General features: G+C 27.0%; 1 protein-coding gene across 5 annotated transcripts in view; it reads left to right on the top strand.

Annotated features, from left to right (window-relative positions):
• Positions 1–26,641, top strand: part of LOC107451513 (LIM domain-binding protein 2) — a 207,950-nt gene that overhangs the window by 148,447 nt on the left and 32,862 nt on the right. For 4 of the 5 annotated variants that reach the window (XM_043041487.3, XM_043041486.3, XM_043041484.3 and 1 more), the window contains exons 3-4: positions 1,891–2,162; positions 23,650–23,725. In XM_043041487.3, coding sequence (XP_042897421.1) covers positions 2,059–2,162; positions 23,650–23,725 — 180 coding nt within the window. In that variant the 5' untranslated portion in view covers positions 1,891–2,058. Of the gene's footprint in view, positions 1–1,890; positions 2,163–22,919; positions 23,726–26,641 lie in introns of those variants that run through there. The other variant, XM_087154996.1, reaches the window with a different exon arrangement.

Genomic DNA, 26,641 nt, shown 5'->3' with positions numbered 1-26,641 from the left:
GAAAATACGTGAAAAGGAATTTTAAGGAAATGGATAGAGATCTTTGTTATATCAATAGAAAAAGTTTTGATTTATAATAAGTATAGCATTTATACCTTAGGCTAAATCTAAAAGCTTAAATAATAGATGACTTGTTGTGAGTTTATCCAAAGTTTTGAAAAGATGTTGAAATGATTTTACCCATTTTTTGTTTAGTCCATTTAATTTCTCTCAAAATATCTATTGATAATATTTTTTTATTCAAGTTTAAAAGAATATCTCACTAAATTTGATACCAAAATTTTAAAGGATATATGTGTGAGGAAAATTTGAAAAATTAAAATATTTTTTTTAAAAAAATGACGCAATGTACAGGGAGTTAGTAATAAATAACTCTCTTTATTATGCAATTTAAAAATCGTTGTCAACATTGAATGACAAAAGAATTCTCGTTAGAGGCCACAAAATAGTATTTAAGTGAAAAAATATACTGCAAAAGAGTGATCGATTTTCTTTAGATCATCATCATAATAATAATAATTTTTTCTTTTCAGTTTATTTCAGCTTTCGTTAAGAACCAGTTCTTAGCTCCATTCTGAATTTTAAAAAAAATAGGTTTTAATATACCTAATATACGCACATTTTAATGTTGTAATTGAAAGTTTAAAATAAATTAAATTATTAGTTTTTGGATAATAAAAATTAAAAAATATTGTATTTTAAGATTATTATTTACCAAGAACTATTAAACAGATTTATTTTAAGTTGTGTATTTTGGTATCTAAGTTTAATTAGTCTGACATGAAGTAAAAATAATTATACCTGTAAATTAAAAAAATCACTCATTATTAAATTAAATAATAAATGAAAAATTGTGTGTATTAGATAAGTACAATGGAAATACCATGCTAGTACCTTGACCACAGTGCTCTGCGGTTCTAAATAATAATTAAACTTTTTGCATAAAGTTTATTTTTAGTAAACAAGAATAATAAATGAGTAAAAAGCTCCTTTTTATTTCATTTTTTCAGTCAGTTCTAGAAATATCTCAAAAAGTAAAAATAATATTAATAGGATTAACAATTCGATCGCTCTCCTGACTAAACTATTGGTGCAACGTGTTTCCTATAGAGTAACTACACATACTGATTATTATTAATATTAATTGTATAAAATTGAAGAAACAAAGCTAGTGTGATACATATACATTATTTATTGAAATTTCTTCAAATTTATTAAGATAAAAAAGAATCTTTCATCTGAAAATAATACATAATATATTTATTATGAAAAAAGATAAATCTTACCAACTCCTGTTATGCATACAGGTTATAAGTTAGCATAAATATATTTCCCTGCGAACTTTACCTCTCACAACAAGTAAATATTTGTACTCTCTTAGAAAAGCTATAAATTTTTGAAATATTTTAATGAAATATTATTTGATGTCCCAGCAGCAGAAATCCTCCAGTGCAGCAGCGGGCACTGTATATTATCGCAGCATTTGCAGATAATTTTCTTCTTCAGAATTTTTTTTAAATAATAAATTATACATGTAGATTATTCATCAAAACATCTTTAAATTAAGATGAAAACATACTTTTATCTAAAAATATACCTTATTTCCCTAAGAAATTCATTACATTCAATACACAGAAATGCAATATATTCATTCATTTATTTATATTTAATAAGAAATACATTAATTCATATTTGAATACTTTCTCTAATTTTGAAAAACATATAATACAGTTTTTAATTTTAACAATCGAAGGGTATAAATGATGTTCATTACATTTTAATTTTCTTTACTTGTGACATTTTTATTAAAAAGATTCCTTTCTAGTATTTTTGCATTTTCATACAAAAAATGGTTTAATTACATGAAATATTTTTTCTCTTTCTTGTTAGACTCGTAAGCCCCGCGGTCGGGCGAAGTCCACATGTGCAATGAGAGGGCGAGGTTCTCGAGCGTGACTACAGGGAGGCTCCTCGGCCCTGGAGGACGCCGGGTGGAAGCACCACACCTCCCCCAATCCACCCCCGCACCACCATCCTCCTCCACCACCAGTCCCCCACATGCCGGGTCCCCATCATCCTCCCGGTATGATGTCCCATCCAGGATCCATGCCTCCTGGACATATGCCACCGCACATGCCCGATGGAAGACCGATAGATCATGGGTAAGCATCCTTAAAAGATAATGAGTCCATAACAACATTCAAACTCTAAAAACTCAATGAATGAATAATAATAACAGTACAAAAAGTTACAAAAGATTTTCAGAAAAAAAAACTGACATTCATAGAATAACGAAACTATGTATTTTTCAAATTTTAAATTATTTCTACTAATTAGCTTCCTTTCATCATTTAACAAAGTTAATCAGTTCCAGAATTATTCACAAGGGGAAATTGGATAATCGGTATAAGCAAGAATAACAAACGTAGGTACGTTGCAATTATTTTGCCACCTAGAACTTCTGTTTTCTTTTCGATTATAATGGACAACTAGTCATATTTTCATTTTATGACCTATCTAAGTTAACTGTTAACTGAGCTTAAAGGCAAAACGTAAATATTATCCTCATAAGATAGCTTTGCTCTAAATGTAAACAAAAACTGGTTCTGAAGCTTAAGAAGAGGTTTTTACCTGCCTCATAAACACATAAAGCAAAACTCGATACGGAATGCACAACGCTAATGGAGCTGAACCTCTTAACTGTTTGCTCTTGAATATTTATGTTTTCCTCATAAGTAAAGTGATCTCCAAAAAAAATCCAAGAAAAAAGGTTCAGCCGGCTCTATCGGTAACAAGCTCTGCTTTGTGTACATTTGAAAAAAGGAAAACCTCCTCGCTAGCTTCAGAACCGGTTTTTGTTTACATTCAGAGCAAAAAAAGAGGAATAAATTAGGAAACTTTACGGCTTGGTTAACAGTTAACTTAGTTACGTCACACAAAGAAAATTTGATTCGTTGTCCATAGAATCGATTGAACCTCTTTCCTTGCTTCAGAGATCATCTTACTTATAAGGCAACAACAACAAACAGCAAACCAAAACAGTTAAAAGTTAGTCTCGTTGAATATTTCTGTACCTTGAAAATATAGTTGATATTTCACTTGAATATTTCACTACCTTTTCCCCAAAATACACTAAATGGTTTTCAAAAATTTGTAGCAGGAAAGGAGCTAAGGTGACAACGAAAATCTTTCAACAAATTTAAGTGACAGGGCATAAATTTTAATCCCAGAATTTTTTGCTTCAGTTCGAAAATTTTTCGACGGATAGCGCTTCATGTCATCTTCCGTTTCGGTTACACTTTTGCTGCTTATGTTATACTTCTTCTGTTGCTAATTAGTCTTCTGATTATAAGTCATTGCAACCAATCATGAACAATTTAAAAATATTAGAATTTTATTTTCATTCATAAAAAGTTTCGAAACTTTTTTTACATAGTTTTCCATAATTTTTCTTTGATTTACAGATATTGCTTTTTGGAGCACCATCTGTCGGGAAAAGTTTGAACTGAAATCAGAAACTCTGGGAACTAAATTAGTAAATAAATTTGGAAAGTTGTCCAACAATTCAATTATAAAATGAATGAATCTGAAAATCCCCTGTTACAATTCTTTTTCTTTTTTTTTTTTTTTACCATTTTTTTGTTTTAAATTTTTAAATACCGCTGCTCTAACTTAGGATTCACTATGAAGATAATGACTTTAATTTTTTTCCCTAATTTTAAACAAATGATCTTTCTTATGATACTAGGGACATAGGACAGAATTAAAGTTTCAGATAGGACATAGGACAGAATTAAACTTTTAATTAGTGTAGTAACAATAGATAGTTTAAATTTGAATAAAATATAAAAGAAAACCATAATATCTTATATCTGTCATGATTCGAACTTAAAATTAAAAATAAGACCATTCTTTCATAAGCATATTACCGATGTTCAAGAAATTTAAAAATACTTTACTCAATTTGGACTTACTACTTCATATAAGGTAATAAGAAAGAACATGAATTCCCATGTACTACACGTGTTAAAAACTGAATAAAACAGGAAAAAAAAATCATAGTTTTTCTAATAACACTATTTTCTTATGCATGACTCTGACTTTAAATTTAAAAAAAAGAAAAAAAGATTTCATCATTTTATAAGAATGATTAAAATATTTAAGTAATCGTTGACGAGCTTTTTATTCTCCACATATCTCTAAATCCAACTTTAAGAAAGTGGGCATTGCTCAAAATGAGTGCTTAGGAAAATAGACACAATACAAAGAGTGTGATAAAGAAAACTATTACTGCTGAAAATACGTATTTAAGAAAATAGACATGGCTCAAAATGCGTGTTTAAAGAAATGGACATTTCTTTGATTCCGATTTCAAACTTCTCTTATGAAAATTGTTGTTTTTTCTCTAAAGAATAAACTAATGCATCCGAGTAAATTCGCAATGTGGTGTCTAATGAATGATTTTGCCTAAATCACTTCGAACATTTTTTTAAATTATTCTTTTCTGAAGAGACTGTAAAAATCAAGTTTTTTTTTACAAGGTTATTATGGGTTCTATAGACTTATATTAGAGGTATGAAATTCACGTTGTATAAATTTTGATTTTAACAAACCACTTAATCGTTTAGTGATCTGAATCTGAAGAGACAGTCAGAAAAGTTATACACTGTAATTAACCCTTCCATCCCGATCCCAAAGTTCGGAACTTTGCTCCAAAATGATTATACTTAGTGTTTCAAATAGTTAGGAATAGTAAATACGAAATTCCCAGTTTAGTTGTTATATTTGAGTTGAATATTGAAAAAGCGCATTTTTTGCTATGTCTGTCTTCTTACGCACGAACTTTGAGCTGTGTCTATTTTTAAAAACACACTTTTTGAGCTATATCCATTTTTCTTAAACATGGTTTTTTAGCTGTGTCCAGAATGGAAGGCTCGTCGACGTAATGTAAAAATAAAACCCCGATGCTAGTACGAGAAAATGTAAGTTTCAATATAAAAAAGAAAACTTTCAACCATTTGCCTGATTTAAACTATTCGAACCACTGAGTGAGAAACTTAAGTTTTGAATGTAAGTAATTCAAACGGCCGAAAAAAAAAATCTTTATTCAATGTACGTTTTAATTCAGATTATGTAACCTATAACGTTTACACTAAATGTTTGTGGTGCGTTCCTCAAACGACAAAAATTACATCTTGCTTGAAAATTCAATCAATTATTCAGGCCATAATTTTTTTATCTCATTATACAATTGGCAAAAACCTAAAATTTGTAAAAAAAGTGTGAAGCTATTTGTGGGGTGAATTAAAACTAAACTCATTCATTTATTTATTTATTTTAATTTCGGGAATCCAAGTTTTTTTTTTTTTTTTTTAAATTTTCAAACGTATAATCAGTACATCCAAATCGTTATCAAATTTAGTCATTTTCGAGAATGTTTTCTCTCAAAAAGTATATTTATTCCAAAGAAAGCATGTTTTTATGTTAATAGTAAACAATCTTAACTAGCATGCCTTAATCAAAGATACAAAATAATAATAAATAAAATTTAAAAAAAAACAATGTATGAAGAATGTGTATTTTTTAAATTACACTCTGAGAAATAAAGTATGTTCAAAACTACAAAAACTGATGAAAGAATTATAAATATTGTTTCCTGCAATCGATTTTCTTCCACAGTGAAGCAAAAGTAAAAATTCTTTATCTCGCATTTGATTTGTCAAGGGCGTGTTAGCATAAGACGAGCCATTTTTAGCAATCCAATCAAATTCAATACTCCTGCAACGTCATATAGTTGTTTCTTTTAACGAATGTTCTCTTTTTTATCAAAATATGTCGCCAGGTCTAAGATTCTAGTAAGACTTCAAAACTATAACCTTTTTTTAATAATTCTGTGTTATATATCGTGAAATATAGCACAAATTAAATTTCTGTCAGACGTGTATTAACTTAAAAAAAGATTTCATATTGTTTTGAAAGCATATTTCTATAATATGATAACGAAACAAAACGGAAATATTTGCAGCCATGCAAATACATGATATCTAACAACTCATTCTCTGTCTCATAAGTTAATTACACTATTAATATTCCATCCGCAACTATGCACGCAAACTCATTTGTTTGCACTTTTCTTATATTTACCTAGTTTTTCATTAAGTGTATTAATAATTTATAAAGCTTAACTTTTATGAATGTCATTAAAATTGAACTTAATGATTTTCTGTTGTATGGATAACGAATTGGCTTTAAATACTTATAAACAAATTTTGAGAAATTTTTGCATAATTAACTTAATTTCTCAAGAGCAATCAATGTGATTAAACAAATTTATATGCAACGGAAATTATTTTACTTTTGTATATGTTAATCTGTTTATATGTAAATCGGATGAAATTTGAAGCAGATAAGAGTCCCTGAACCTGAAGAAAAAAGTATTTATTACTATTGTTGAACTTTTGTATACAGTACTGGAAAAAAAACATAATTACACTAAATTACTTTTGATCTAATGATCGGATCTTCACGTACTAGAACTCAATCTTAATAGTTCGAGTTGGTAATCTCAAATATGCTAATATGTGATATTTTAATCCACGAAAGTAGGCACAAAAACCTACTTTATCTAATAAACGTACCTTTTTTCCGAAGGATTTGGTCCGAATAGTATAGGCAAGAAATCGGTCCTAAGTTTGGACCATTAATGCTAATTTTAATTTTTGCTTATTTCGCTATATCTCGAAAGAAATTATGAATTTTTTAACACAATTATAAATATCGTTCATCCAAAGATATTCCTATGCAAAGCATAGTTCTTAATAATTATTTATTATTTTTGTTAATTAATGGTCTAAAAGTTTTTAATTATAAGGTATACAAATTTTCACATCATTTTAACAAAGAAAATTTAATTTGTCAAAATACAAAATTTAAACGAAATCGTTCGAATAGTTCCTGAGAAATCGAATTTTAAAGAAGTTTTATATTTGAAATCCGTATTCACATTTGATAGGTATCGTACTCGACAAAACCTTCGTCTCTTTTCTTTCTTTACTTATTTTTGTACTATTACAATTGTCTGGATATTTGCTATCCTAGTTTTAAAACAATCATGGAAATCTCTAGAAAAAAAAATATCAATAAATAAAGTGCAGTATAATGTCATATAAATAAAATGTTTGAAAGAGGCTTGAATAAAATGCTTGAAACTGCAAACATCCCAATGAAACATGAGAGCAATTGGATTCAAAAAATGCTTTACTAGCAAAATATTTTTAAAAATTCTAATTTCATCCCATTTTTCACGCATTTATACTCTGCATACTCATTTTTGAGAATCTTTAATTATGAATTTTTAATAATGTAACTGAAGATGTTAAAATATTTAAACGGTTTATCATAATTTTTTACAGTTAAAAATGTTTTTTAACATACTTACTAGGTATACTAACTAAATATTTATTCTCCCGAAATTTAAAAATTAGTTGCAAAGTTCATCAACAGATAACGCTGTTAGACAACAGATTCAGCAATAGATTGTATGAAAAAGCTATAAAACAGTGTCATCTGTTACATATCACACCATTCTAGCTGAAATATGTGAATTGCCGATATTTTTGTCCCTAGACTGAACCTCGTTGCTGTAGTAAATGATAGTAATGGTTATTTTGAAAAAATTGCTTTTATGGTTTCTCAACTAATAGCGCCATCTCTTGAAGATCATAGTAGCTAATTTTGAGCATCAGTAAGAAAATACTACCTTACAGAACGAACGTAAGAATCTAAACTTCCAAAAATTTATGATTCCCTGAACAAAACGCAGAAAACCTTTTTCTTTTTCGCCTTTAATTGACTATTCAAATATTTAATGATTTTCCGAACACCCAGTATCAATTAAATTTGTAAATGTAGATTCTTTGACGCAATTAGGATATCTTGAGACCTTTTAAGCACAAAATGTAATTTTCATTTATTAGAAAAAGTGAACATACAAAAATGTAATGGAATGCTATATTTTGTAATTAAACCTTATTTTTACTACTTTTATCTTCAGGCCTTAGAACAAAATAAAGTTTTGTTTCCTTGTATCGCCATTAAAAGAAATGTTGCAGAATTTCTGAAATTTTAAATAAAAGTTACAAACCAAGTAGTTTCAACGCTTATGAGGAAAAAAAAACGATAATGAGTATGCTGTTTTCAACAAGTTCGGAAAGTAAAATAAAAATTTTAAGAAGAAATTTGAATTGAATATTTATAGGAAAATAAATTTTCAACTTCTTCAAACATTTATTCGAAAATATCAAAAATTTATTCGTTTCACGAAGATACAACTACTAGGAAATGTATGCGATAGAAAATTCTATTATCTAACGAATTGAAAATTCAAAAGTAGACTTGGATCAATTCGTATTAAACTTTTATGTAAGGATAAAAAGAAAAATAACTATAAAAATATCGCCACTTTAATAAGCATAACTTCTATCTCATCCATTTCACATTAATGGATACCTTCCTCTACATTTTAAGTTAATACTTATTCTACTTTAAATTCGAAAAAGAAAATTTTATTCCATATCATCTCACTAAGAAATAAAACATTGCACCTTCTGTAATTTGTACTTAGTTTAAAAATTATTAATTACTGTAACTTTTTTTCTTTACGTTTATCAACATCCATACATAAATTGTCTCAGCAATAGCATTAAGTTTCCCGGACTTTTTACTTACAATAAATATTAAGTTTGAGTAATAATTAATTGTATAACTAATAATAAATTACTGTACTAATCATTAATTAGAGTACTGGAGTACTGTTAATTAAAGATAATTGCTATTAACCATTAATGTAAGCACTGAGCAACTAAGTACTAATTCTTTAACTTATCTTCAACTGTAGTACTTATCAACTAAAGTACTAATCATTAACTATAGTACTAAACAATAATTAGAACTACTAGTTACCAATCACTAACTAACGATAATTATTAAGGAAGCAAACGAATTGCGTCATAAAAGCATAAAATTAATTAAAAGAAGAAAAAGAAGAAAAAAAAGCAGTATAAATAACTTTTGATTTAATGAACGGATTTTCGTGCTTTCAGTTACGACTAATCATTAGCTTAACTAACAACAATTAGAACAACTACTAACTACCACTTATTAATTAGAGGTGCTTTTGAATGAAATAAATGAATTACTACATAAAAACATACAATTGATGAAATAAGAAGGAAAAAAAGATTCGGACTCTAAATAACTTCCGATATAATAATCAGATTTCCGCTCTTTCAAGTATGACAGGTTTCTAGTGTTATTTCGAATGGGACAGTCAATGAATATGAAGGTTTTAAACATAATAAATTTTTTTTTTAATTTTTAGTTACGTACACACATAGTAAAAATAAATATTATTCAATTAATTATTTCGAATGGTTTTATCACTCAACCCTTTAACGCAGACGGGACATCGATTTTATTTTTGACGCTCTAATTACAGGCAAAATTATATTTTGATATTTTTTAATTATTAAAAGTAATCTAATAGTTTTTAAAAAAAATCTGCCAGATTATCGGAATCATATTTGAACTAAAATATAAGATCCAAAAAAAGTAGTTTGAAAAAAAGGTTTTTTCATTCATTTTCAAAAATTTATAAATAATTGATTTTGTGAAATAAAGAAATGTCTCTAATGAATAACTGTTTCTCTTAGATTTGAACAACTGCAAAAAAAGAGCAAATTTGAAAAATTATTGTTTAGAAATGACCCGTGTTAGAAAGATTTTACCTTTAACGCAGAAAAATACAATGTTTCATACTGTGCTTCATGACCATAAATTATTAAATGTTAAATATAATATTTTTCATTTAATATCGCCTAAATTAATACAAAATAATGAAAAAAGTTAGAAAAATATGTATAATAAAAATTCGGCGCCAAAGAGTAAAAAGATATGTCAATTAGTTATTAATACCGCAATTATAATTAATGATTCAAAAAACAAAGCAAACTTACTCTATTTGTTGAATTAAGTAACTTTAAATGCATAATTATAAAATAAAACTATGATTTCCCCATAAGAAGAAAAAATCAAATTAAAATAAAAAGCAACTTAATACAAATTTACAAGGTGCGAAATTTGCAGAGACGATAAGTCGGAGATATGAAATGTAAAGAGGTGAATAGCACAAGACGCAAAATGTTGGTGACGATAGTCTTTAAATCACATTAGTCATATCTATATTCATAACTTAGAAGAAGAAAAACGTTTTTCTGACTATTAGTTAAATATTAAAAAGCCCATAATTAAAAAGTCATTTAAAATCTGTTTTTCATTTCGTTTCTACGAATGGGCAGTGAGAAAAAAATAAAAAAGAACTAAATATTATTAATAATTTCATTATTTCCCTAATTAAGTGAAAATATTTATAATAGAAACACCCTCCTAAGACATGCTAATTAATATACCATATAACTATTTATAAAAATACTAAATCACTCATAAAAAACACCTGCTCCCTCTCAGCTGATATCGAATCAAAACTTTAAAAAATATGGAAAATATGTTATCAATAAATTCGAGAAGATGTTGAAAGCTTGATAAATGGTAAGCTTAAAACTAGGAGTGTGACAGGCCTCGTGTATGACATTTCATATTTCATGGCAATTTTTTTTTTAATATTTAATATTGACAGGCATAAAAAATTATTTGAAAATACGACTTTAACTAGGAACAATAACTTTTTTAATTTTTTTTTTTTTCACTGCTGTTTGAGTGGATTTTTCAGCACTTGATTTCATGCTCAGAAGTTACCAATATTAAACATAAAACTTTATAACAAAGTTCATTTTTCAAAAGTAATTATGCTTTAAAGTTGTATTTTTAATTATTTATAAACTTAAAAAAAAAATTCATTATTTTTATATTTTAAAACTTTAGTGTTGATAAAAAGTAAATTTTTTGACAAAAAATTGTTCATTGTTTTTGACAAAAAATAGGTTTTTGTTTCCCGACGCAAAAGCCAAAAAAGGCAGTACCGCTCTAAGCACTTTGATAAAGTATAAGTATGATTCAGATTAGACTTTCTTAAACTGTGGGTCCCAATTACAATAGGGGCCAAAACTTTTAGCAATTTTGAAATTTCTTTAACTAATTATAATACTTTTACAATTACCGATTATTTTTACACAATGTAAATAGCTAAAGATAAGACAATACAGACAAAGAGAAACGAAAACGTTTAAACACATTTTTATTATTGTATTAAATTTTTAAGTTTGTTACTTATTTTGAATTTACACTGCTCTATGCTTGAAATTAAAAGTTAATGACTTTAAATTGCATAGTATATTACAGTACATGCAAAGAAACAGATAGTTCACTTGCGCATGAGTCGGATTTACGCAATACTTACAGGGTCCCACAAAATTTTCGTAAATATTATGGGGTCTCCACACCAAAAAGAGCAAGTAACCCTGATTTAGATTAAGAACTGTCCAGTGTCTTTGATATAGTCAATAAGATTTCGAAAATTTGGTCAAGCAGGCTTAATTAAATTATGGAAATTATTATTTATTTTCTTAAAATTTCTGAGGCTCATATTTAAGGATACTTTTCAGAAATACAAATATATTTATATATATATATATTTATATACCTGACGTTTTTAATTATTTTATGGAATATTTTTCCCAATTAGTAATACCCCTAATAAATTTCTGCTCTGCTTTAGATTTGGAATTTATCCTTTCTAAATTTACCATGTTGCCAAAAAAAAAAAAAAAAAAAATGGCTCGTTATGAAAATTATTTAATTATTTATTTCTGCTTCATTTAGACTAAATTATGTAAATTATTTATTTTCAAAATATCATTCATGCGTGTTAATAAGTATCTGTCCGTAAAAAATTGCACGAAGGTTAACACAATTTTTTCTCCACTTTTTTTATTAATAAACTTAAAAAATAACTCATTTCTTAAAAATAATTACAAATAATCCCTACACAGCTTTCCCCTGCGAAGAACTTATAAATTTTGTTTGATAACTGCATTATAAAAGCCATTACATTAGATTATTGTGTAATTGTGAGATAATGCGTTTGTTAGATGGCTTGTCAAGTAAAAATATTCTTAACGTAGTTTATCGTAATTCGGTATTTCGTCGTTATTCCCTTTATCACTAATTAAATTTTTCTATTAGCAAATTACAAGTCAGCTATGCTTGCCTTGCATCTTACGAATAAGAGGCAAGTTGCATATTAGGAAGTAATTTTACAAGTTTCAGTGATAAAATATAGTTATATTATAGAAGCATAAGAGAATTTATGCACGCAAAATCGAAAAAGTTTTCGAACGAATAAAAATATCAATCACAGCATAATAATGCATAGCAATAATGCTGTAAAAAAATTTATTAATTGTTTTAACAACTTAGGGCAAAGTGTAATTTATGGTATCAATCGTGATGTCCATTTTTCAATGTTTGACCTAATCGAATAATCTAGTAATATTAAATATTATCTTTTTAAGTAACAACTCCCATGAGAAATACATTTCAAGTAATTAATTATTTTTAAGTGATATTTAAGTTTATAATTTTTAAGATAGCAAATTATTTAAATTAAAAGTTTAATTAATTAATTAATAACTAATTATATAAATTTTTTAGACTATTTAAGTTAATAATTTTTTTTTTATTTCGCTTATTGTTTGTTCCAACTGTTCGTACTAAAGCTTTTTTCTCAATACTATTTTTTTTTATAACCATTTATTTTTATTAATTTACTGTGTATTTATTTATTTATTAACAGGGAAAAAGCTACGGAAAAAGCTACGTTGTTGCAATAATATTTCTGTTTTACAGTTGTAGATTCCTTATTAAATTCAAACGTGTATAAGAATTATAAAATCAAATATTTCCAACAAATTTTGTTAAATTAAATACGGAAATAAAGGTTTTCTAAATAAGTTTCAGTTCCTATAGGTTGCCTATATCATTATTTTATCATTTGCTGTGACAAAAGTTTTTACGACTGAGGGTTCTATATTTAAATTCACAGATATAAATGAATTAGGAAACAAAATTTTAATGTATTTTTCATTTAATGAAGGATGGCTTAAACATTTTGTACAATCATTGTTTTTGTTGTTTTCCAGATCTATTATTAAATTTTAATTTGTAAAAGAGTTTCAAATCTAAATAATTTAAGTAAATTATAATTAATTCTTATCTGAATAATCTTTTTGTGAAATTTGAATGGATCGGACGCCTTAATTATATCACGTTTATAATATCTATATATTTTATTTATTTTTTAAATGCTCAATTAACGAAATAAATTTTACAAGAATAAAAAATCTAAAGTATATTTCCTGCTCCCCTAATAAAAAAATAAATAATTACAATAAATTACCAGTTGTTTCAAAACATACTATTATTTCTGAACTAAGGCTAGAAAAAAAAAATCGTTAACATAAGAATTATTCTTATATTCTTAGAAAGATCGTCAATTTAAAAAAAGAAAATGAAGAAGGAGGCATGATAATTTTCTAAATTCGTATATGACTGAGCCTCTAAAATCTATAAAAATAAAATTTTAACTATATATAACGAAACCTGAAAAACATAGAACGCATAAGTAAAGTGGAGAAATAGAAATCAATATTTTTCGCAGAACAGGAATAAACTTCTGACTGTGGCTTTGAATTTTAACTGGCAGCTACGTTTAGTAAGAATATGCTTCGCTAGATGGCAGCACAATTAAAAGAAACTGTTGCTCTTAATTGCCCATCAACGTAGCTTTATCTGTTAATAAGAATAATTACATCATTGAAGAGCGAAACACGTGACTTTTACCTGGAAAAGGATTTTAATTTTAAATATTCGTTTTGATTTCATTAGTTTATTTCGGTTCAAATTTAACAAATCAGTCAACAACTTTTAAAAATGGAAACTATTTCATACTATTTTTTTCTGCATAAATATTTTTTTCCACTTCAATTTAAACTTTAAATTACATTTCTAAAACCTATTACTAACCCCATAAGGATTTTTATTTAGTTTTTTGTAATTTAATTTGTATAAAATTTTAACATTAACGTGAACTGCTCTCTTTTCCCCAGATTTAACAACGGATATTGCTTTCATTAATTCACAAAAAGAATTTTTTTTTTTTTTTTAGATTTTTATTTTCTTTATAAATTCTTTTAATTAACTCATTTTCACATCAGAACTAAAGTTTTAACTCATTTAAAACATGAACTAAGCGGCAAAGTTACAGACCTTCAGGTGAAATTCGTTCGATATTCCCATGGTAACGGAAGAATGCACTTTAATTTTGGTAGGGGGGGACGAAACTCAAAACAGTCCTCTGCTCTGGTCTAGAAGTGAAAAATGCTTTGTGCCGATCGATACTATGTCGTATTTGAGTCAAAATATGTTTGCTACCCGAAGAAACATCATTCATTTGACAGCGTACTACCCATTTCGAACACAAAATCGCCTCCTTATTTATACCGTCCCTCTCCTGTTGCGTTCCTAATCGGCAACCGTAAAAAAATAAGTAAGTTTCAGTCACAGGAACGGGGGCTTTTCTCTTTCAATGAACTCTGGTCACTTTACATCCGACCATCTCACCTGTATATCTTGTCACTTCGGTTTATTCTTTGTTTATGAAGAATGAACCGAATTCTGAAACCGATTCTGAAATTTACTAAAGTTATGCATAGTGTATATTTTTCTTTTGATATAATTATTGCTATTACTGAATAATTAGAAATCGAAAATCTCATTTATATATATTTACCATCTCGGTTTATTCTTAATGCTAGATATTGGAAATTAATTATAATCAAAAAGTTTAGTAGCTTCGATTAATGAGTTTAAAATGCATAATTTTGATTTTTCCTCTTTTTTATATTATTATTATTATTATTATAAACTAGAAATCCGAAAGTTTAGTGATGTCACTAAATGAGTTTGAAATGTTTTTCTTTCTTTCTCTCCGCTTAATTACGATTTTAAAATACAAAATTTGATCGAAATCGGTTAAAAAGCTTCCGAATAATGAATTTTTAAAAAAGTCGTATTTGTAATTTTTATCCCTCTAGAATTATTTGACCAATTCCGATAAAATTTTGGATTTTGTAATTTTAAATTACCTAACTTACCTTTTCTTAACTTACGTATCATACCTTAAGAGTCAAACTATTTTTAATCCATTACTGAAATAAATTGTAAAAAATAATTATTAGTTATAAAAAAATATATTTTGCATATAAAAAAAATTTATAACTATTCGCAGAAGTTCCTTGATTCCCTTAAAAAATTTCTCGAGGTATGGAGAAAAATTTAAAAAATAGCATTTATATTTACGTAAAGACCATCATATTTTTGGACCATCATATAGGAAAAGTATGTTTATTCAGAGAAAGTACGTTTTGGTGTCTGATTTCGTTCTTCAAATATTAGCTGCACAAATTTTAAATCCACTCATTAATTCAAAACTTATTTCCTCTCTTTACTTTATGCACAAGTACAATTTCACCCATTCGTGATCGCAACTCTGGAACACAGTTTTTCTGGGGAGAATACTGGTTCCATGTCTTGACCCTTTCTTCCTCTTCTTAGCTGTACAGAAATGCACTACGATATTTCAAATTTCTTAATATTTCTCATATTTAATTGTTACAAATATATTTTTTAAAATTTCCATGACTCTTTCTTTTAGAACTATGTTCAATGTAGTTTTCATATAGTTTCTTAGATTAAGAGTTTTTATTCTATTTGAAAATCATGATTTAGAAACTAACGTACTTCCACGTTCTACTATGACTCTTCACGCGCTATAACATGCTATGGTGAAAGCATGCGAGGTGTTGCCATAGGTTAGGGAATTCTGCTCAATACGACCTGTAGCCCATTTCGATCACCAATAATAAATTGTATCATGCAGGTTTATTTATAGAAGCAAACTGTCACTTGAAACTGCTAGATTTTTATGCTTATGAGAAAAATCTCTTCTAAGTTTATGTTTTAATATGTGCCTCTGGGTGTTTTTCACACCACCACATATAAATTATTTAAAAGTTCATATGAAATACCACTTTGTTCTAACTCTCTCGGGGTGATACTTTTAAAATGTTGTCAAAATTGCCAAAAATTCTGAAACCTTCCGTTTCTATCTATCTACCACTATATAAAGTATTTTCAAAAAGCTTAGTACTTGGTAGTCCTAAGAGCAAGGTTGTTCAGTATCTTTTTCAACTTCTGATACTTTAAACACATTAAATTATATATTTAATAAAATATTAGGTTGCAAATACTTATAAATGGTGTTTCTGAAATATTACTTTAAATTGGGTTAGAATTAAAATTTAAAAAAACTTTAAAAATATCCCCATGACTTTTATTAGAAAAATCTCTCAAAAATGTCGAAAAGTTTTAATGAATCCTACAATATCTCCTGTGTTTTGAAATCGCCCTCTTAATTTTATGTTCGAAAAAAAAAAAATACACATTGCACTTCAGAAACTTATTCGAAATAAATTAAAAAATATGGCTCATATAGCTTTTTATAGTAATTACCTTGTTGTTAAGAAAGTAATTTAAAATAAGAGTATTTTATAGCACAAATGCTTGAAATGTTTCCCTTTATTTCATTTATAAAGTAAAATTATTCGCCAATATTCTAAATCCTGTAGGCTACAGTAAAACACCTACTGAATTAAAATTTTACTAGACAAAGAACAAAACAACGCGAGAAAAAAAAATTTATTTCATCTGATGGTGTATATTAGCTTTTAAACAGAGAAAAACTCGCAAAAAAGAAAAGAGAAAACATAGACACGGAAAAAACCGCTTTATAAGAAATAGGTTTCTTTCTCCCAAGTAGAAGAAATTATTTAAAAAAAGATATTACGCTTTAAAACAGCTTCTTAAAATATAAATTTGCGTACAGGATTGAGTATTATTGATTATAATACAATTAGTTTAAGTAATAGTATTAATTTCGATTTAGGACATAATTTTTTGATAAATAAAAACTAAAACGTAGCAATTGAAAAAAAAATTTGTTTCTTAAGTAATTTAAACATTTTTGGTATCTTCCAAGGTTTGACAGCTTTTTGATTATATGAGAAACTGTTAAAATATCAAAATTAAATTTTACTTGTAAAATTAAATCAACAAATTACTAAACTATTATCACAATTATAAATAGCATACTAAATAAAATCACAATTATAAATAGCATAGCATACTGATTTTTTTAATGAAATGCTATTAAGTATAAGTACTTAAATTACTTATATACTCTAAAATCTTGTAAAAAAAAAAAAAACTAAAATATAGCTAACCTAAAAAAAAAACTAAAATAACCTAATGAAGAACCATATTTTCTTTTAAAAAAATTCAGAAGGGAAGAACTTTTTTTTTGCTTTCTTTTCTTGAACTATATTAAACTTTAAATTTAACTTGTTTTGAATTTAAACAATTCTAATACTTATCGCTGAACAGTAATATTCGTTATTTTAAGTTTCTTTGATTAACATACAGTTTCTTCCGTCGTTTCGTCGTCCTGTTTTTTTTTTTTTTTTTTTTTTTTTTTTTTTTTTTTTGTTTCTTATGGAAGAAGTTTCAACTCTGCTTTTTAATAATTTCAATGACCTTTTAAATTTTTTTTAATTATCGTGATTTTGTCATTGTTTTTTATTATTCTGAAAATTCTTGATTATTCTGTTCCTGATTATTGCTGAAAAATCATAAAAAAACCTTCTCTGTTGGAAATGGAATTCTTTCGTTTATGAAAAAGTGTTGTATAAAAATTAAAATAGAGAACAAACGCTAAAGAAATTTACAAAAAAAAAAATGTTCATATTATTTTTCCTCCAAAGAAAACAAAAAAAGTAAAAAAAAAGAAAAAAATGCTCTGGGGGGGGGGGACGTCAAGTATTAAAGGATTCATATTTCGCATATTTTGTATGCATAATATGTGGCCAAAAACAGAAAGATTCCCATTGTTTTACGGCCTGACAGTTATAATTCAAAGTTTTAAAATCATTTCAATGTTTCACAAACAGAGAGAGTAAATTATAATAATTTTTTTTTTTATAAATCTGTTTACTATTACTCTGATTCAAAGCCGAAAACTTTAAAAAGTCTGCAAATTAAGAAAGCCGGTTGAGAGGGCGGATTTAATTTTTTATCTTTAGTAATATATTTTCCAGCTACTTAAATAGCTTAATAAATTTTTAGTTTTAAGTTTAACTCTTTCGCTACCGGAACGCCCGAGACGCCTCGTAAGCTAGACTACCGAAAACGCCCGAAGTGCCCGTGAAACGAGTTAGAGATTCCACCCCCTTTTCGAAAAATAACACACAATGGGGGAGGTGTGGCAGTAATCGTCCTTGAAGTTTATTTACAAAAAGGGAAGAAAGCAGAGGGATTTTTCAACAAAAGTTTTGTTTTATATCATTCCGCTTTTGTAAAGTTGTTTTCTCCTGTTTATATATATATATATATATATATATATATATATATATATATAAACCAAAATGTATTTTCGCTGTAAAAGTCCTTCGACCGAAAATAATTTTCAATTAAATTAATTTTCAATGATGAGACAGGATGAGTCGGATTTTAATGAATCAGGGGATGAAGATGAATTCGAAGATGTAACACCAACTGAAACTACTGTTGCCCCTAACGACTGAACTTCTTCTGATAATACTTCTCGAGAAAAAGTTAAATGAAACGTTTTATTGTAAAAATAAAATCATATTCTCATAAGCTTAAAATTTATAGTTAAGAAATATAGTATTTTTTGACTTTTTTGAAAGACAGAGAGAGATGTAGAAACAAATATAAACTCAAAATTAATTAACCTAAATTATTAAGCTGGCTACTTCTTTTTATCTGAACTTTTTTGATTACTTACGTTGAAAAGAATAAACTGGAGTATTGGAGATAAAGTATTTTTTTAATCATTAAATAATTTAGTTATTGTGCCTTTAAAAATATATCAATTGTTCAAGATAATAAACAGCTCGAAATTTGCAGTGTTTTCAGAAAAAAGAAATGGCAGTAATTTAAAAATATATTATTCTACAAGACTGAAAGATTACTAAATACAATTAATTATAAATCTATTTTTAAATATAAAATAAATAATTAAACATTATTTTATTAGAATTAGATCGTAGGCTTTGATGCCTTACAAAATAGTTTTTATATTTATAACAGTAGGATCCAAGAGAAAAAACTGCTTTGATGGGTACCAAAACTATTATTTGAAATTTGAACTTTATTCTGCATTTGTAGTTCGACAGCTGTAAATCATTCACGTTGTCTTGCTGTTTTATGAATGCCTCGCTATTTTCACCTTTTCAATGCTTGTTATTACGTAGGTATTGCACTTGAAGCTACACCGACCCATTTTTTTTATTAATTGTTAACACCTGGTCTAAAAACACGAATTTTACTACTGTTTTTTTTAATGTGTTGGTGTCAAAACTCTTAAAATAGTTAAATCTCTATGAATTTATTTATTTTCAAGTTTACGCCTTATCTTCTTACAAAAGGGTTTCTTCACAGGAGGATTATCTGTAGTTAACTCTAATTTTTCAGGAACGCATTTTTTCCTTCATAATGAATGTTCTATATTCAGCTGTCAGACCACCCAGATGTGTTACAATTTACTCATTCATTTCTGTAGAAGATAAGCGTTATCAGCATAGCTTCTAAAGGCTATTGTTAAATGAAATTTAACATGTCATATAGTAGATTTTCTCCAATTCTACCTGAAGTTGGGACTGATATCTTTGTCACCAAAATTATGGTGTGGTAGTGTAAGAAATTTCTTTGATATTCCCCTTTTCCTTCAAAGAAATTTCTTGTCACCACACCCATATATACTGCACCATATGTCTATAAACAGATGCCGATTTCCAACTGTTCAGTAAAATGCAGAACAATTTAGTCCCATACTCAAAAAGAAATAATTACAAGTTAAACGTGACAGAAAGATAAATCTTAGCCTAGAAGGCATTGTTGAAATAGGAAGTAATTGTGTTCCCTAGCATACGTAAAGAATAGCTGTCTGGCTGATTAACGATGGGGTCGGAGGTTAAAAAATTATGCATTAAATATAGTCATTAAAATTTTTAAAAATGAAATTAAGAAAAATTAATAGTTAGTAAATAAAAATTTAGACATTGTATATATATATATATATATATATATATATATATTTGATAAGCTTTGAAGATATTGTTATATAGTTGAACATTTATTTTGTTTGCTTTCAATCCACTTTTTCAATTTATGATAATTTTCCAATTATTAGATTCTTATTAAATTACACATAAACTTACTTTTACTATAACAATTATTTATAGAAATTCAAAAGCAGTTTTATTGTTTTTATTATGAATATAATTTTTTTAGATCAATTTACTTAATTACACATATTTATGAATTTTTATTTTTAACGACAATATTTTAAAAATTCTTGAGAAAAATTATCAAATACTCTTATGAAGAGGACATGTGGAAAAATTACAGCAATAATGGATGTTTCAATAACGAAGAAATGGATGCTTCAAAATATTTTTATATGAATTATGGAAAGACATATACAAAATTTGACATCTATTTCGAGTCGTTTACTTTCAAATAATTTAAAATTAGTTAAACAATTTAGATTATTTACAAGAACCTTAAAACAAATAATTTTATTAGTTATTATACTTTTTAATTTTCAAACTTAAAAATTTTTTTCAATGCACCGAACTGAAATTCACATAAAAATATAGTTTCTAGATAAAATAATTTATTTGAAAAAAAATTGAACTTTTTGATTTTTTAAAATAATATAGAAATATTGTACTTAAAATATTATTGTTAAAACAGTTCTTCAGCATTTTTTTAATTTTTATGCACAAATTTACAAACTCTTTTATGGTACAGCGCTACAAGGAATATAATTTACAAATGAAAACTTAATTGAAATGAAGTTAATGCTGGCTAAAGCGAAAAATATTTTTTTTACCTTGAGGAGGAATTATAGTTTCTGGGGATAATATTTTTAATGGTTTCAGAGCCTTGTTAAATAATAAGAAAAGTTTCTCTTATTTCATATTGTAAATTGATATAAAATAAGACACACATTTAGGTAGAATAATATTTTAGTACTATCACCAAATTAATTTCTCCTTAATGACTGGTGTTAATTTTAAATGCTGGTGTCTAAGAAATTTAAAATTTATTTTTCAATCATTTAAGTTATTGAATTATATTAGTTTCTGTTTTACAACGAAAAAAAAAGGATTTTCTTTGTGCGAGAATATTATTATCAATTTGAATGCTTTATTTAGATTTTGTATAACTGGATTACATGGAATTACATACTTATGCTTCAATATAAATAATAAAATTAAAAAAAAATAAAACCAAAAAAAAAAAAAATGCAAGCATTTATTAACATTCTCTAAATCTCGTTACGTTAGCGATATTGTTGCTTCAAATTATGTCTTTCTTCCCTTTGAACTCCTATTTTGGGGATATTTCCACAGGTGAATAAAGAGATGTTCAGTCATTCTGTCATTCCAGAGTAAAACTGGGGGTAGGAAATTTTTGCAACTTGTTTTCCTACTTCGGGCGTTTGCGGTATTCTGAGCATGTTGTGGCTTGGAGGGCTCGGTATTTAAAGAGTTAAGAAGCTTGGAATTATATACATATTCAATTAGTCACAAATTAGTATATTTTTCATAAATAAAAGTTAGATGTAGTTTCGAAAGTTATAGATACAACAGTCTTTCGGGAGAAAAGTGAGGATTGAATTTCGAAATTAATATATCGAATATTTTAATAATATCGAATATTTATAATAGTATAAATATTCTATATTTACGAAGGTCAGCCAACATTTCATGAAATCACACATTGGTGTGCGTGTTTAATTTTGAGTTTAATTGCTAAAGTCTGAAATCTAACGAATCTGGCTTACTTTAGATGAAGATAAATATGTCATTTTTTAAATGTTTATATATCATTGCTTTCCTGAAAAATATCCCTGTAGAACAAATTAATGCGAAAAAGTTTTAGATTAGTTCATGTCTCTAAAACTGCTTCACCAATGCTAAAAAAACAATAAAAGTTCGATTAAAATAATTTGTTAAAAATTTACATTTCGTCTAGTTACACCTTTTTAACAATATATATATATCTTAAAAATGATGAATCTTATGTTCATGAATTTTTTGTAGCTCGATTTTAAACAGTATGACTAGTTACAGGGACCCAAAACATTTCTGTGCCCCGGGGCCTTGCATACGATTAAGACGCACTATTGACGCAAGTTCGCACATATGACATTACCATCTTTTAAAAAGCTCGGTGATTAAATCTCAGTTTTCTGGAAATCAGAAAAAATTGGAGGTCTAAGTGGTGTGTGAATGTCGAAATTACGATTTCTTATTATTTTATTATGTTTACGATGTTTATAACAGCGAGAACCAATCGGTCTCTTAACTTTGAAGATCGATTCTGCGTCAACCACTTAAAATGAATAACTAAATGAAATTTGTTTCACTACAAATAAACACAGTATTTTTTTCACCACAAACGTAGTACTAGTATGATACATTACTACATCATTTAATTAAAATGGAATTCATGTGAATATTAGTGCATTCCGATTAAAACTTTGAAACTTTCAGAAATCTTAAATGTAGATATATTTACTCAATTTTAATGTCTCTTCTAACATCGATAAAATAATATTATTTATTTCAGTTACTTCAAACAGCATTCAATTTCAATTGAGTTCAGTTTAGAGAAATTTTTTTTTAAAGCGTGTAGCATTTCCTACAAATCTGTTTACGATGACAAGTGTAAACAAGCTTATTTTAGAACAATATGTCAGTTGTAGTAGATGGCGCACTTGGACTAGTGAACTGAAGTTAAAGGAGCGATCGATTTTGTAGTTCTGCAATGTTGAGTGTGAAGTTACAGATGGCGATGAAGTAATATGTAAAATTAACTAAATTATTAAGGTTAAATGCAAACAAATATTGTTTGTTATGACTGAATATTCTTCAAAATGATTCTTCGTGCAACAATGTGTTATATTATTGGTCGATTGCTATAGTGTGTTGAAAACTAAACAGCGTCTTGTATTGCTTTTCTTATTTTTCTTTAAAAAATGAGAGTGACAGATTTTGCTTGATTGAATTATTTATTTAATTCATAAAACTAGCATTGATTGTCAACTTAAACTCCAGAATCATAATTTATGGTTTTATATTTTGCTATGGGTAGAAATTGACACGGAGAGAATCATCACAAACGTTTCTTGTTGTTTCTACTTCCAACATACTGATCATGATTTGTGCAAAGTAACATTGCATTTTATGATAAAATAAAAACCTGTACAAGTCTACTGTATATACAGAATATATATTTCTAATTAATTCGAGCAAACAATAAATAAAACTTTATAAACCTACTAAGAAAACAATTTTCTATTGGAACCATATATTATTTATAGTTTGAGGATGAATTATATCAAATGAAGCAAATGTTTAGCCAACAAATTCCTGGTGGCCCTGCTATGGACCCATTTTATTCTTCTCCTTTCTCATCCTATTTTAGGAGACAAACACCTTATTTTGGACAACCTGATTACAGAATCTATGAAATGAACAAGCGCTTGCAACAGCGAACTGATGTGAGTAATTCTCTATGTTTAAAAGTGTTTACATGTCAATTTTGTTTTTAGTTTTGGGTTTGTAATTGTCTGACCACTCGATAAAAAACTGAAGATATTTCTGCTAATGTTTGTTGGTAAGTAAATTTTTCTCTATCTAATTTGTCGAATTTCCTGATGATTAGTCGAGGTATAAAGGTACATTTCTAGCATTTTCTTTTCCTTATAAAAATTGAAAATTTTTTATTATAAAGCATTTGTTATTTTTTAAATGGTTAAATCCTAAAAATATTTTTTTTTGTCAACAGTGCTGTTTATCTGTGAAAGTTTGTATATGTTTATTTTACAAAATTGTTATTTTATCTTTAAATTTACATAAGGTATATTAATTTTATAAAATAATTTTCTTACTAAGGGTATTGAATTAAGTTACATCATAATGTATTTTCAAAATAATTTATTGTTGAATAATTTACTGCTGATTTTAGAGTGATTTATCTCTCTTTAAATATATTGTAGTAAGGACATGCTGTCTTTTTGTAGATATTGTATGTTATGAATTTTTAATGACATGTGTGCTATTTTCTAAGATAAAATGTGTTACTTTTTTCACTTAAAGACAGCATTGACAAACGTTAATGAATATCTGTGCATCATGTATGGTAAGTGTTCACAAGCTTGTAATAAAAGTTCTATAATGATCTTTATCAATTAGTGTTTTTCTTTTTCTCTGTGTGGATAAGTAAAGTTATTTATGGATACATTTATAAGTTTGACTCCTAGATGCTTCTAAGACTCTGTATTAGAGTTATTACTCTATTACAGTTTTTACCAAATTCTTGCAAATTATTAATATTGCTAAGTAAATTTGAATTTCAAATAATGTATTTCTAATATTATTAAGTTGAAATAGAATTTATAATATTGAAAGGATATTTCTATATTAGTACTTGATTGTACCGACTGAAATCGCCAATGTGTGAAGTAAAACTGCATGGTTGATGTACTAGAAACAAATTTGTAAAGAAAAAAAATATATTGTTGTTTGCCTCTAGGCAGCTGTGAGTTTTACTTTATACAAGTTTGCAAAAATTTCTCGCATGTTACTGAGTTCTCAACAAAACTTCACAATTATTTTACCATGAGTAGGGATATGGAAATATTCCCTTATTAAAAATGACATTTTATATTATAACATAATAATTGGGAGCCGACCAGGTGGTTCGCATGTCTGACTGCGGAGCCATTGGCCGCGGGTTCGAATCCTGCTCGGGGCATGGATGTTTCTTTCTCTCTCTGTGCTTATGTTCTTTCCTCTTTGTGTGAATGTGACCTGCCCTATAAACAGGGTTGTGTGACGTGGCCGACGCTGTTCCACCGCCGTGGCTTCGCCACAGGTGCCCGCTTGGTAACGAGAAGAGAGTAGCAGTTCTGGTATTTCTGTGACCAATGGGACAAACCCCAAGTGCCCGCCATTAAAAAAATAAAAAATAATTGGGAAATATTTTAGCAAATGCATTTGAACGAAAACTAAATGTTAACATTTTCCTTAACCGTTGGCCAAATATTAAGCTGAATATTCCGTAAAGTATTTTATGGCAAAATATTTTTTGATAAAGTTTTCTTTTGGAATTTTAATAGATTTTATGAATGATAATCTAAATTTGTATTTTTAGCTATGCATTATTAGAAATTGTTTTTACGCTTTCTTGTTAAGTTCTAAAATTCGGTGCTTTCTAATTTATGTTGTGTAATTTAAAGAATTGAAACTAGATTACTTTATACTGAATCAAAAGTTTTTGTTCTGCTCTTTCTTAAAATTGTATTCGTCACTTTTAATTTTATTCATGTGTTTTTTTACACTTTTTGTTTCAAGATTTGAGAGTCATTGCATTTTTATTTGTTTGTTCATATTTGTTTTTCTATTTTTATTGTAGTGTTGCATTTTAGCGTAACATTTCTGATAGTCTTTATTCTTTTGTCACCTTTTTTTCCTGTACCGTAATATTGATACTTAGAAAATTGTGATTTTCATTTTTTTGTAATTTTTAAAATTTTGTTTTAAGAACTAAGAGCAATTATTATTTTTTTTTTGTTCCTCTTCTGCTTTTTTATTAACCTTTCTTTTTATTGGTGTTTATCTTATGACAGCATTTTTAAGAAACGTTTCTAATGAACTTTATTTTTTTACTGTTTATTTTTTCTAAAAGGGAAATTTTTTTTTTAATGTGAAAAAGTAAAAGAGAAATATAGAAAAATTTTTGTTTTTGTTCTTTTCTAGCTTTTCCTATCTTTAAAAATATTTTGAATTTATCAGCCTTCTTATTATGATCTGACAATTTTTACGAGCATTTGTATTCATTTTTCTTCACTCCTTGAGAATATGGTGCTTGGAAAATTGAAATTTTCAGGTTTACAATTTTCTATTGAGAGTAAGATAGATTTTTATTTTTTCTGTTTTGCTTTTCTTTATAATAGCTTGTTTTTATCAATGTTTTTATTATGACGCAGCAATTTTCAAGAGTGTTTCTATCAGACTTTATTTGTTTTTTCTGAAAATTCTTTTATTGAGAATCTGATATTTTCAGCTTTAATATTTTCTTTTGATCATTGATATCGATTTTTCTTTTTGAATATTGTGACAAAAAAATTATTTGATACGTATTGTTCATCTCTTCAACCAATAATACAAAATGCTGCAAGGTCATCAGACTGAAAAATCCTTATCCCTAAACTCCTTTTTTGTAAATGAATGTTTTATATTTATTTCTGTTATTTTTCAAGATATTAATTTTTAAAAATTTTGTTTACTTTAATTCTAATTGGGATTTATGCTATATTTACTTTTTTACCCAGCTGTCTTTCATATGAAGTCTTCTTTTATTATTATTTGATTACTATACTATTACAACAAGTTATGTGCCATTTTAAATTTCG

Source organism: Parasteatoda tepidariorum, chromosome 11 (assembly GCF_982258835.1).
Source record: "Parasteatoda tepidariorum strain Cologne lab strain chromosome 11, Ptep-v5.0, whole genome shotgun sequence".
In the NCBI taxonomy this organism is placed as follows: Eukaryota; Metazoa; Arthropoda; class Arachnida; order Araneae; family Theridiidae; genus Parasteatoda; species Parasteatoda tepidariorum.
Note: the sequence above shows the minus strand (reverse complement) of the source record. Positions and strands in the feature narration are given on the sequence as shown.